The following is a 14,347-nucleotide window of genomic DNA, read 5'->3' on the forward strand; positions in this document are numbered from 1 at the left end:
GATCCCCTTATCTGACTACATTGTGTTTGCCTACACCAAGGACCATTTTCGTTTGAAGGACACAAACCAATCTAGAAGGCACGAGCAATGCTAAAGGTGACAGTTGATGGTCACTAACTCATCATTTCATACCATCAACTATGCTTAATTTGAGGCACCAACCATAGTCATAGTGCTTAATTCTAATCAATTCCACAAGTTTTGGTGGTTCCAAATGTTTTGTAGGATATGCTTGAAATATACACGAAAAGCACTAAGGGAGCATATGCAAAGACGAAATTGAGATGGCTAGATGGAGGCATGGTAGCACATGGAGGAAACTTCAACTTGACTCCTACTCCATCTTGGAGTAGGCCCTACTCCACCTTTGAGTAGCCCCTACTCCTCCTAGCAATGTAAATAGACCCACTCCCTCACTTGTAAACATACACCACAAAGAAGTTAGCCTCCATTATACTCTTAAGATGTAAAAGTAGAATAGTTGAGTTGGGAGTTAGGGAAATTTTCATCCTAAAGTTACCTCTACTGAATGCCACAGTTGAATCATATACGAGAAGGATGTATTTCTACTTTGAAGAAGATTCAATGTACGGTGAATCCCTATGACCACCTCAATGTACGCCGTTAAATAGATGTTTAACCTGAGTACCACCATAAAAATAAGAAAACTCGGCCCGACCGACATATTTAATTGCATTTCATAGGCAAAAAGATCAGAACTCAATCATATTATATTCTCCATCCGTACGTCCTCTTGCTAGGGTAAAGTACATAGATATAGGAGTATAGGACAGATATCTATGGAACATTCAAATAACATAAAAATAGTCAAAATTTTCTTACTTTGCTCTTTTTCAAATTATTTATCCCGTGAATCATAGTAATATTCAAGGTGAAAACCATAGCTTGTCGACTATTTTGACTTAAACACATTGCACTGCCGATTGCATAAGGAGCTAAAGCATGCAACTATTCAAAATACAAGCACGAAAAAATAAAGATCATACCATGGATCTTATCATAATACGAGTTGCAGATGGATTTTTCCTCTGGGGTTCTGCAATTGCCTTTCTTTTAAGACATAACCCTTTGAATGGGGAGCACACAATGCCTTCATCCTAAACAAATCCAAGAAAAAAACAGCAAGAAACAAATTTTTGTCAATACAATGATCAGAAACAATTAGGCAGACCTCATATATAGATTATAGAATCTTAAACCAAACCAGATTAGGACAACCAGAACCAAGAAACCAAGTTAAGTTAACATACTAATCTGAAGCAATAAAAATGTGTTTTGCGAACGCAATAAAGTACATAGCAACCAAGAACCCATTACGTGGAACAAAGAAGACTTGAGCAAACCAAGAACCCATTACAAGGAACCAAGAAGACTCGGGCTGATAAGAAGCTCCTGGAGCAAGACGCACTGGGGCTTTTGAGGACCGCCGCACCGACATGGGACTCGAATACAGCGGTGGACCGGTAGTGGTGGCGGCGTCGCTCTGACTTCTCCGCCGCATCCCGCAACTGTGGAGGCCGCGTTGGGGAAGGTCTCCAAGCCTCCATCACCGCTTTTCCGTCCGCGTATGCCTTCCCTGTAGCGTTGGAAGCTAGGTTTTAAATATCCAGCTCTGCTATCTTTGACTATAGCTCTTTGAGATAAATTTAGCTAAGTTTTTTCATATACAATTTAGTTATTAGTTGCCGCTATAACCCGTTATAACTGGTTATAGCCTGTTCTAGGATATAGATAGCTAAATGTTTTAGCTGTCTATTTGAAACACTAGTTGGAAGCCACGTATCGCACTAGGATGGAATAAGAACCTCTCCCGTCGCCTTCGCCGCCATGTCCGGCAACGAGAGAAACGATCGTTTGGAGTTTTTTTCTTCTCTGCAACTATTTTTAAATTTTTAGATAGACGGAAGAACGACTGAAGCATTTCGGTGCTATGTTTCATCACTAGAGAGGGAAAAAAATAAGTGTGGTCCTTACACGGCGCCATGTGGACATAAGACGTATCGTCATACGTGGAAGTGCGGACGAGTATTTGGCCTATACATGGAGGAATCTATTGAAGCTAACTATATATTCTCCATCCCCGTACTTTGGCTGAAATTCTCCAGTGTGAAGATAACAGGGAATGGTTTTGGAGAGGTCACACGGAGACCCACTTGCACGTGGGAAGGTCCGTGAGCTATGTGCAGAGTTAACTCACTGAGAGCCGAGCATTTGCAAGGGCATATCTGCGAGGAGCTTCCACAAGGACTAATGGAAAGCACAAACTTTCCGATACCATGGTAAAAAAGATCCTCATGCGGGAGTTTACATTCTCTCTAACTTTGTTTGATCGCATTTGGATTGTAGTAGCAGATAAATCATCTGTAGGTAATCCAAACACTTCAGATTATAGGTTAGATTATAATAATCTAACAAACGGATTATTACAATTCTATAATACATCTCAAACATACTAATAGGAGACTAGGTGCTCACAAGACCAAACCCTCTAATCCATCACCTATAATCCTAATCCGGGGGTCCAAACAGTCTAGATTATTGTAAAATGTAATCCATAATCAAGATTATTATAATTGCACTCACAATCCAATAATCCTACTATGATCCAAACAGTCCTTTTTTGTGCATTTGAGAAAAGTATCTATTTACAACCTAAGTCATTATTACAACAACAAAGATTTTGATGGTACTCACGTGTTTTGGTTCAAGATTTTGTCCTGTGTAGCTGTTATTATCCAATCTCTATAACAGAAAAAAAAAATAATCAAACTAAATCAAGTAATCAGCTCCAACTCTTTGTGCTGGCAAAATTTATAGTACAGATGAACCTTGTGGTGCCACCAACAGGGCCCAGAATACTTGATGGCCCGACGGCGAGAAAGTGTTGGATTATTTATTATTTATGTGGGAAAACACTATTTATGTTAGAATGGTGTGAGAAAAAAATACTGTTTTGACTGAAAGAATAATCTAAACAAGTCGTCTTAAAGTGCAGCCGAACACTGCCCGCCGACCAATGGGCTCACTTTAGCAGCCCCACACGTCAGTTTCGTCACCCTCGACGGCCGGGCGGGCACCCACACTGCTGTTCACGGTCCCGGCACCGCACCACACCACAGCACCACCTCACCACGGTCCACGGCACTTCGCCACTACTCCGCATAAAAGAAGCCGAGAAAAGCGGTTGAAAAAATTAATTATTAACCGAAAAGGAATGCCCTTCTAGAAACAAAGGAGCTTTTCACCCGCTCCCCGGACCCCGGCTCTCTCCTCCGTAATCGCTTCAAAGCCAAGCGAAAGCCGAGAGCCCAACCGAAACGACGACTCGCACCCGCGCGCCTCGCCTCGCCTGCGGTTTACACCCACCCAATGCGGCCCGCGCCCGCGCCAATGGCGAGCTCCACCACGATCCGCTAGGTCTCCGCCCGCGGCGGTCGCCATGGCGTCGCGGCACCCGAATGCTTCTCCGGCGCCGGCGGGGAAGGACTCGCCGCAGCCTGCCTCTACGGCAACCTCGCCGCGGCTTGCGGCGGAGTTCCCGCTCGACGCGCCCGAGGCCAAGGAGAGCGTGACCGTTACCGTCCGCTTCCGCCCGCTCAGGTTGGGTTGGCTGCCACTGCTTCGCCGCACGTGGCTGCAATTTGTTCGGGTTAATCGGCCGGGTTCGGCTTTGGGCAATGCGGATTGATTTCGTTGGTGTCTTTTTTCTTTCTTTCTGCGTGTGTTAAGCTCGCGGGAGGTTCGGCTGGGGGAAGAGATCGCTTGGTACGCGGATGGGGACACCATTGTGCGGAGCGAGCAGAATCACAGCATCGCTTACGCGTACGGTATGTGCCCGATACCTGTTCCGGGTTTTCCGGGGATGGATGGATCACACTTCTGTTATCGAAGCATTGTAGTTACTCATGGATGCTTGGTTTGAGATTTGATGGGTTCCATCGACTTTCAAGTGGAAATGCGAGTTTGTAGCATCACAAGATGCTACACTGCCAGTAGAATGAGTAATTTGTGACATTTTCTTTTCTTCTTTCTTTCTTTTTTTTTTTTGGTTGAGAACAGTGATTTATGAGTCTGACTAGTGGAGATGTGGCACGTGAATGCATTTCTTGAGGCCGAGAATTAACATCTACTAGTCAATGGTTCACGTAGCTGTAGTTTTCAGCATAAATGGTCCAGGAGTGTATTCAGGTGGATCACGATATTACTGGACTTTATAATTTTAGTATGGAAGACAGTACTTAGATATCACATACAGATGAAAAAAAACCAATGTTGCTTCTTTTTTTCACTTAATTTTTCTTCGTCTGAGGCTAGTATGAAATTCACATGCAGATCGAGTCTTCGGGCCGACTACAACAACCCGACACGTATATGATGCTGCAGCTCTGCATGTTATTAGTGGTGCCATGGACGGAATAAATGGTAATTGAAGTTCTGTTTTCTTATCCATGTAGTAATTTTCCTTTGAATAACAGTCTAATATGCTTACGAGAATCGATGTTATTTTCGGGGCAACTTTAGAGTAAACTACAGTTTTTTATTTGTTTGATGCTTTTTACTAAATGTTTGGGGTAGGTTGTGGAATCTGTGCACAATGTCAATCCATGTGAAAGCTCATTGATTGAAAATGCTTTTAGTACAGAGTTTATGAGATCATGGCACACTTGTTTTGTTATTGTTCATGAATAGTTTCCTCTTTTTTGTTGATAATTTTCACTTCACTGTCACAGGTACAATATTTGCATATGGAGTTACAAGCAGTGGGAAGACACATACAATGCATGTGGGAAAACTTATTGCAATATTTTTTTTCTTTTCTTAGTTTTACTTCTGTAGAGTGTATGTTTCTAGTCCTGTGTTTTGAAGTATGCTTCATGCTACCAATTAACATGCAAAAATGTGGCATAAAATAGATACAATTTAAACCTTTTGTTTAAGTCGCTTTCTTGTAGACTTCCCATGGGTGCAATCTAATGTTTTGCCTCCATTTCACATATAGATCTGGTAAAGTTTTCAGCCTTTTGTTTTGTTTGTAACATCATATGTTCTCACTGCTCCTGTATGGTTTTTGGCTTGATGATCTGTGATATGTCCCTTTCCTAAAACAAGATAGCTGCTGTCTTTGCCTTGAGCATATCATTATTGACAGCATTTCTCTTTCCCAACTTTGAATTAACTGTAGTGTACATGGTTGGAAGCATTTCCTACGGTGCCGTTCGACGCTTGTATTTGGACCGATTTTCTTCTTAATACAATGACACACAGCTCTATTGCGTGTTCGGGAAAAACAAAGAAAACATTTCTTACTTAATATACACCTTTTATGAGCAGGGAGATCAAAGATCCCCGGGGATCATACCTTTGGCTGTGAAAGATGCATTTAGTATAATACAAGAGGTATTGTTTGACAACATCTTCATTCAAGTCTTTGGTTTTACATGATTGATGGCCTATTCGCTTGCATCTGTACCCAATTATTTTTCTTCGCAGACTCCAAACCGAGAGTTTCTTCTCCGTGTATCATACTTGGAAATCTATAATGAGGTCAGTCATCCCTAATTATGCTTACTCCTCTGGTCATACTAGTAAACTGAGGGCAAAGGAGGAGGTGGGGAAGGGCTTTCACGTTTGTGCCCTTTGATTGTTTTAATGGTGCCAAGCCCAACTAAGGTTTACTTTCCAAAATAAATTGTAGCAGAACAACATTAGGTTAATGCAGTTTTTGTTTTTTCTTCTGCTCATAGCTTCAGAACCTTGGAAAAGGAAACTACTACCAAGTTGGTGAAAAGGGGTTTGTAGAAATACTTTTTTATTCATCAACATGACTTATGACTTATATGGTGTCTCAATGGTACTAGCATGGAATAGAAGCATAGCATTAGGAGTTCACTGATCCATATTGCTACTTTGCTAGTAAGTTTGCAATAACATTTTGATACTAACAAAATGCCTGCCTTGTTTACTGATGTTTTTGCTCAGAGTTAAGAGTTGCATATTATGACCTATGTACCTGAAATTCATCTCTGAATGTCGTTATGTTGTTTGAACTCACTGACTGTTATAACTACCGTTCATCAACTTATCAACTGAATTGCATATGATTCTTCTGCTTTTCTTTATATTGTATTGATTGAGAGGGTCATGTTTTATAGGTTGTCAACGATCTTCTTAATCCTTCAGGTCAGAACTTACGGATTAGGGAGGATCTTCAGGTTTGACATATTTATATTAGTATCTGAAGTCTATACATGCAACAGTCTTAACTAGTGAGAGTCAAATCTGAATTTGAATAGAATCTCATTGATTTCATCGCAACTAGCACATAGGCTGCAAATTGATGAATATGACTATGGCATATGATGGTTTTGACTTTTGACAGTACAATGGATTGTTTATTACCAGGGAACATTTGTTGAGGGCATACAAGAAGAAGTGGTGCTGTCTCCTGCACATGCTTTGTCCCTTATTGCAGCCGGAGAAGGTTATTTTTTTTCATAATGGTTTAATTCTTTGTTTATTTTAGTATCCTGACTATCAGAGTATAAGCCTTAAGGCTTCATTTGTGGGGTTTCCACCATTGAATTCCATGGCCTCTTGGTCGCTGAGCCATAAGGATGACTATTGTAACTAACAGCACCCTTCACCAGGGAAAAAGAATGTGAGAATCATTAATTATTTTATTGGATAATCCTTATATAGCAAACGCTTACCCACTCCTGTATCCCTTTATGAATTAGTTATATAACAAGCTACAGCATTCATACTTCATAGCTGATGGTACAAAATGCAGTGAGAATCAATAATGGAAAACAAAATTCCACCTAACAAATGATTTCCTGTAGCATATGCTTTGTTTCTTATTCTTGTGAATCAATATGATTGTAAACAATGCCGCTCCCCTGAATTGGTCAAAAAAATATATGATTGTAAACAATTATAGATACAGCAGGTTTATACCTTTTATTTATGAATTCAAAACTCTCCCTGTGGTCAAGTTTTTTAATGAATTATGAAAGTTTCTTTTTTCCTTTTTAATCTTGAGTGAAGATTTGCGTCTTGTCTTGGCATTCATCAATAGGAGTAAGATCTTGTGGTGCTCAAGTTCATTGTGAACCAAAACTGCATCTAAGTTAAGTGATTACCTGTACTTATATTGATGTGCCAGCTATTTATTGAAGAGATATGCGACATTGGTTTACATTTCTCAGAATGCAATTTGATTTATATCTAATTACCCTTTTTAGTAAGTGGTACTTTGGAATTTATTGATCACTAGGTTTTTTACGTTATTTCAAGAACACTTGACATATTTACTTAGAGTTTATTGTGTTTGTTCCACTTCCAGAACATAGACACGTTGGATCCACAAATTTCAATCTGCTAAGCAGCAGAAGCCATACAATTTTCACACTGGTAATAATGAAGCCTTTCATGTTACATTGAGATTCATGCACAGAATTCAGCATCTTATTGAATATATGGGACTAAAGTTCCTGCATGGCTGCATTTCACATTGTAAAATCTTTAACACTGCTTAGTTTACTGTTTCATGTGTAGACAATAGAGAGCAGCCCCTGCGGTGAATCTAGTGAAGAGGAAGCAGTTACCTTCTCACAGCTGGTGGGATCATCTTCGTATTTCCTTTGTTTTTGTTTCTTCTGAAGTTCTGATCCATTCCTCTGCCTTGCCACTATAATTGATTCGAGATATATTACACATGCATTTCATTTACCACTATAGTTGACTCTAGATATATGACACATCTACATTTCATTTACACTTGGCATCATATATTGTTTCATGTGCACTTCTAGTGTGTTCAGGCGGCCTACAGATTGGTTTCTTAGTTTTCTTGCTCATTTGCAGAACCTCATCGATCTAGCAGGTTCAGAGAGTTCAAGGGCTGAAACTACGGGAGTACGCCAGAAGGAAGGATCTTATATCAATAAAAGCTTGCTAACTCTTGGAACAGTAGGCCTCATTCTCTAATCACTCTCAGATTATATGTCCCTGTAATATCACCATTAATGCAGTATGGTAGATGCTGTGTTCATGCAATCATGCTTTTGAGATTATGCGTTGCTGCCTATGTATTATTTGTGCATAGGTTAATTGTTTTCATTTTTATATTTCATATTTCAAACAAAAATGAGTTAACTAAAAGTCTGGAATTGGATGGATATATGTAACTATCCAAAGTCCCGAAACACAGGTTGCATCAATATATGCAGCATTTCGTTTTCCACGACCAGAGACATTTCTATAAGTATTTCTGCTTCAATGTGATTTATTAATGTTCTCTACCCAATGGTTTATGGCCAATCTATTAAGCTGAGTTTATCTTTTTGTGTTCCTCTATTTGCAAGATGTTAGCCAACCATGTGGATAAAAGAAATTAGTTTGCATATTTCAGGTGATATCAAAACTGACTGATGGAAAAGCTACACATGTTCCATTTCGAGATTCCAAATTGACACGGTTACTACAGTCATCCTTAAGTGGACAGGGACGTGTTTCTGTAAGTTGCTTCTCAGGTTATTACTTAGAATAGCTGTTATTATCTAATCTTTGATGTTTTGACTTCCTTTTTTGCAGCTAATATGCACTGTTCCTCCAGCATCAAGCAATTCAGAAGAGACTCATAACACGTTAAAATTTGCCCACCGTGCAAAGCACATTGAGATTCAAGTATCACAAAATAAGGTGATTCTGCATATTTGTTTATCATAATTTTTTTGCGAAAGAAGCTGAGCTAGCTCAGTGGTCGAGCGTGTGGATGTATACCCAGACCACCCAAGTTCAAGTCCTCGCTGAGGCAAATTTGGGTGCCTATTTTCTTCTTAATAAAATGCCACCTAGTTCCTCCTAGGTTGGTTTATTTTTTATATATTTTTCGCAACTTATTACCTGGCAATATAAATATTATTACATTTGACTAATTATTTGTACTTGCAAAATGCAATTGTGGTTTGCAGATTATGGATGAGAAGTCTTTGATAAAGAAGTACCAGAATGAAATTCGCCAATTGAAGGAAGAGCTAGACCAACTGAAAAGGGGTATACTTTCTGGCACTCCTTCAAAAGATGCCACAGAAGACAATGTCATTCTTTGGAAACAGAAGGTGATTGGTTTGTAATGCATTGTTAACAAAATCTGGGTGCATTTTTCCTTTAGAATTAGTTAGCACTATTACCTAATACCTTATCTTCACTTCATTGCCTCATTGGTGGATCCTAAGATTCTAACGAGAATTCCTCATCACTTGAAAAGCTAGAAGATGGTAATGTCAAACTCCAGTCTAGACTGGAACAAGAAGAGGCAGCTAAAGCTGCTTTGCTTGCGAGGATACAACGCCTAACAAAGCTAATCCTGGTTTCCACAAAAGCAACTCAGACTCCTAGAATGTCTCAACGTCCTGGACCAAGGAGAAGACATTCTTTTGGTGAAGAGGAGGTCTGACTGTTAAGATAACACTACCAAACTTTTCAGCTACTGTCAAGTTGTATTTATATTATAATATATATTGTTTTTTCATTAGTTTTAGTGCATTAATTTCCCAATTTTATCTGCTAAAACTGCAGTTGGCATGTCTCCCACACAGAAGGCGAGATATCGTATTGGATGGTGAAAGCAATGATTTATTTGTTCCTATGGAAGGATTTGATGAAACAGTTGAAGCTTCTTCGAAAGGGGAGAATAAGAATCGCAAAGGGCTTCTAAACTGGTTCAAACTTCGGGTATACAAATCAGACACTGTATAATTCCCTGCATTGGCTAGTCTCTGTATAGTGACACTTAAGTAGGACATGTAGCATTTCATCTAGTAACTGATGCCCAATACTCCTATGACTGTATATGTGACACCATCTGTTGCTAATGAAGATTTAATTTTAAGGAATGTAAATTTCTGAAGTGTGTTAGATATATACAAGAACAGAAAAAGTAAGCAGATTGCATTCTTTTGTTGTGTATAGAACTTTGCTTACTAACATTTACATGCTGAACTGTAACCAGAAACATGACGGTGGTTCTAATGCTCCAAGCTTAGGTGGTGACCAATCTAGCCTGAGGAAAGCATCGACTGCCCCTTTGACACCCTTGGCGAATGGACTTAATTCTCAAACAGAGCAAGGGATGTCTTACTCTTTGCTTCCTGAGAATGTATCAGCTAACCTGCTGAGTGTTGACCATGAAGAATTTCATTCTGATGGACTTCATGGAGAAGAAGCTCCTTTGGTACACGATATGAGCACATCATTCTTTGTTTATTCTACTACACATCTAATCAGAACCAATGCAGGATACATAAATATTCTGGAAAGTTAACAATGTGTTAAGTCTGTATGCTAAAAAGTTCACTGCATTAAATGTATTGAATCCACCTAAGGTATTTCTTTTTCAGAAGCTACCAGCAGTGGTACATGTAATGCCTTAAATAACCCAAATCAAAATTATCGAATCCACCTAAGGTATTTCTTTTTCAAAAGCTACCAGCAGTAGTACATGTAATGCCTTAAATAACCCAAATCAAAATTTGAGTTGTTTTGTAGGATAAATTTTCAGTAGATGGCTGTCAATATGAATCCATTGATTGATCGAGTGTTTATAAAAGGAGTTACATGACTCTTCAACTATTGAGACTCTTCATTCTAGACTATACATAGTCTAATAGTAAACACATGAGTAGATAAAAGTGCAATTTCCTTGTGCAATCAGTATCTGTTCATAATAAAAATAATACCATGTGCCAACAACTAAAAAGTTCTTGAAGTCTATAAACTATTCTATCGCTTGATCAACTCAAATGTCTCAGTATCTTGTTTGTTTTGAGTAATAGACAAATTGTGATGTTACCATCTGATACATGTCATTGTGACAGGTCACCAAAAAAACATCAGATCATGTTGATCTATTGAGAGAGCAACTGAAGATCCTGTCAGGGGAGGTTGCATTACATACAAGTGTTCTAAAGCGCCTCATGGAAGAAGCTGGAAGAAGCACAACGAATGGACATATCGAGGTAATTTCCCTTTCTGCACATTCAGTATGTTATTGTAGGTTTTCTTGTTGTTGAAAACCATAAACTGTATATATTTGAAGATGGAAATGAAAAAGGTCACTGACGAGATTAAGGGCAAGCAGCAGCAGATTGCACATTTAGAAAGGCAGATTAAGGGGAAGCTTGGCCAGTTAGAACATACACCGGTATATTATCTGCAGTCAATTAGTTTCCAATTACTTTCTCTGAATTGATACATATTAAACTGTTGCAATGATTTTCCAGTCTCACGCTAAGCTACTGGAGCAGGTCAATGAGAAAGCATTTGAACTTGAGGTACCAAAACTCTTCTCAGAGCGTGCATTTTCTTATGTATGCTTACATTGGTTTATTAGGAAAATGGATCCAGAACGAAATAATGTATTTTTCATGAATATAAACATTTGCATTTTGCATATATTGGGGACCAGTATTTTCCCTTAAAAAGATGGATAGCAGTTTAACCTTGTTCATGGTGAACCTGAAGTTGGAGGCAAAGGAATCAGAGTACCTAGAGTAGAGAACTAAAGCCCCCAAATGCTTCATGTTTAATTTTCTCATTCTTGCCTGTCCACCACACAACTAATTAGGAGTATTTAAGGTAACTTAATCTTCCCCTTAAGTGCATCATGGTTAATAAGCTCCCCTAGGATCCTTGACCCTCAAGAGGTGGCAAAGTGTTGATAGATACTTTTTTTCAGTGCTCGTGTGCCATTCTTGTTTTGCCTGTATTTACAAAGCCTCTTTTTTTTATTGCAGGTGAAGACAGCAGATAACAGAGTATTGCAAGACCAGCTACAGCAAAAGGTAACAGTTTGATTGTAAGGTAAGTTAACCAAAAAGCACAATCTTATGCCGTTCCACATTATCTTGTTATCAGACAAGAGAGTGTCAAGCATTACAAGAAGCAGTTGCCCACTTACACGAACAGCTTTCCCAAGCTCTCGAAGCTAATGATTTATTGTCAGAAAGCATCACATTTCAGCAGTACACAGACATCAGCCTTCAAAATGGATCGCAAGTTCACAAAGAAAATCCAGCATCTATAGATGTCTCTGATGAACTGTATCAAAAAGCCGAGCAGGTTTGCCTTTTCTCTGCACTATGGTTCAAAATCATTTTGGTCAACTGTGGTTTTTTGTTGTAGTAGCTATTGTGCTAGACTTGAGGAATTTGAATTGGTCTGACATGACTACGTGAGACAGTGAGAGTATTAGTATTATAAGTTTTTACATGTAACTAGCCTAATTCGTATGTGTTGCTAATGGGAAGCTGTAGCCACTAGGCAGGTATTTGGCACATAATTGGATTTGTACTGTATCTTATGATAAGAGTTGTCTGCGATGCTGATCATATAATTCTACTCTGCTATATTATTCAGAGCTACTAAAGTGCTAAGAGCAGTGTAATCAATAATATTTATCTTGGTTAATAGTGATAAATGGTGCTTCGAGTAGGGGCATAAGAAGTGGCATTCTGCATTCACAGATGTTCTAACATTTAATGGTAATGCAGTGTCGTGAGCCTTTAATTGTGATATGCTTTATTCAAGTTTGTACCTTTGTATCTGCTGAAAAAATAAATGGTACCTTTGTTCATTTTTATGAAACATAACTACTAGTTACTAGTTGTCGCGTCGTCTTTGCTTGTCGCACGTTTGAAGTCAGTGGCAATGGCCTTCTTCACCTCCTTGGGTGGCCTTATGTCTTTAGGATTACAAACTTATTTTATTTGGCTTATGAGTGTTATTGTTTTAAGCATTTGTGTCCTGTAATAATTTTGGTCTGACTTCTCACTTGTGGGGATAAAGCTGGATATTCTTCCATTATCTAAAAAAAAGTTGTCTTGCCACTTGAAAAATTTACTAAGCATGTTTTTTCATGATCCATTATGTAATAATAATACCATCACCCCAGTTGACTGATTTATTCAATTATATCACTTATTGTGGTATTTTAACTGATTAGATTAACATTATCTATTCTCTCGTCAGTCAGAGATTGATGAACTGAAGCAAAGATTGTGTGAGCTCACTGAGGCCAAAGCTCAACTAGAGGCTCACAATCAGAAGCTGCAAGAGGAAAGCATGTACGCAAAAGGCCTGGCCTCGGCTGCAGGCGTGGAACTGAAAGCACTGTCTGGGGAGGTCACCAAACTCATGGACCACAACGAGAGGCTAACGAACGAGTTGGCTTTAGCAAGAAATTCAACACAACGACGAGTGAGCAATGGTCAAAGGGTTGGTAGAAGGGATAGCTATAATAAACGGCTTGACCCAGCTAGTAGAAGAGATGTTCATGCTAGCTATGAGAGGGAACAAGCTCTGGAGGTCATGCTTATGGGGAAGGACCAAAGAGAGTTGGAGCTCCAGAAGAAAATCGAGTCGTCGAAGCAGAAGGAAGCCTTCCTGGAAGGAGAGCTTGCGAACATGTGGGTTCTTGTGGCGAAACTGAAGAAGGGTCAGGTAATTGACCAAGATGATGTCAATGCCAAACCCAGGATCGTGATTCATGACCCTAGAGAGGATCATGACAGAAACATTCATCAAATCGGCTGAGCGCGACATCGCAGTTTCCTCGTCTGTCGTGGTTTGCGCCAGTGTGAATCCGTGTATCTGTATTGGCTGTAAATAGCTGGATTGGAATCATTGTGTGTGCTGTATGCCTGTATATAACAATCAGATTTTGCCTATGTTTTCAGAATTGTCATGCCTGCCTGGTTTGTACAGGGCTTTCGACAATTATACTGTACATAGATTGTAGTGTGGAAACAAATCAAGTGTCTTGAACTTATGAAATCACACTTTGCATTTTGAAGACTGCAATTTGAACATATTGGTACAGTGGGATGAAACAGTTGGCTGATCTGATCATCTCTCCTTTCGAATCATCCTTTTCTCTTGGCTTCAGTGCTACGATAGTAATGTGATGTGACATTCAGTTTCCATACGCAAACGATCTGACTTCTGAAGATTCTAGTGACGATCGTATGGTCAGAACATAATCTCTTCTCATTGATATAGGTTAGGCAGATACGTTTTTTTTTTGTTGAAAAATTAGTTCGATACGGAATTACGTGTGGTGGTGCTCGGTCCTGAACCCCAAAAAAAAAAATAACGGAAATGCTACGCTTAGAGTGTCTGACGCCCCATCCAGAATCGGACGGCTCTGTACAAATAAAAAAACAAAAAAAGCTTACACCCATCCGAACGGTTCAACATGGTATTCTCTTGTCCTCTCCGGAAGCCTCTCGTCCTCTCCGGAAGGGTCTCCACCGCAACGCTAGCT

General features: G+C 39.4%; 1 protein-coding gene across 1 annotated transcript; it reads left to right on the forward strand.

Moving 5' to 3' along the window:
* The first annotated feature begins 3,269 nt into the window (after window positions 1-3,269).
* On the forward strand, window positions 3,270-13,892 carry LOC136520573 (kinesin-like protein KIN-7D, chloroplastic). Its single transcript, XM_066514124.1, has 23 exons — window positions 3,270-3,621; window positions 3,751-3,848; window positions 4,354-4,443; window positions 4,752-4,804; window positions 5,353-5,418; window positions 5,512-5,565; window positions 6,174-6,233; window positions 6,424-6,502; window positions 7,367-7,434; window positions 7,579-7,641; window positions 7,888-7,992; window positions 8,435-8,539; window positions 8,617-8,724; window positions 8,997-9,143; window positions 9,293-9,475; window positions 9,604-9,759; window positions 10,037-10,258; window positions 10,902-11,042; window positions 11,123-11,227; window positions 11,307-11,357; window positions 11,820-11,867; window positions 11,941-12,144; window positions 13,054-13,892. The coding sequence occupies exons 1-23, from the start codon at window positions 3,461-3,463 to the stop codon at window positions 13,615-13,617; spliced, it is 2,931 nt and encodes a 976-aa protein (XP_066370221.1). The 5' UTR covers window positions 3,270-3,460; the 3' UTR covers window positions 13,618-13,892.
* The last annotated feature ends 455 nt before the right edge of the window (window positions 13,893-14,347 follow it).

Source organism: Miscanthus floridulus, chromosome 18 (genome assembly GCF_019320115.1).
Source record: "Miscanthus floridulus cultivar M001 chromosome 18, ASM1932011v1, whole genome shotgun sequence".
Classification (NCBI taxonomy): Eukaryota; Viridiplantae; Streptophyta; class Magnoliopsida; order Poales; family Poaceae; genus Miscanthus; species Miscanthus floridulus.

Coding starts and splice junctions, on each gene's coding strand:
- LOC136520573 (XM_066514124.1), top strand. CDS start 3,461: ATGGCGTCGCGGCACCCGAATGCTTCTCCGGCGCCGGCGGGGAAGGAC. Junction 8,725..8,996: donor TTCAAGTATCACAAAATAAG/GTGATTCTGCAT, acceptor TGTGGTTTGCAG/ATTATGGATGAGAAGTCTTT. Junction 11,228..11,306: donor GCCAGTTAGAACATACACCG/GTATATTATCTG, acceptor ATGATTTTCCAG/TCTCACGCTAAGCTACTGGA.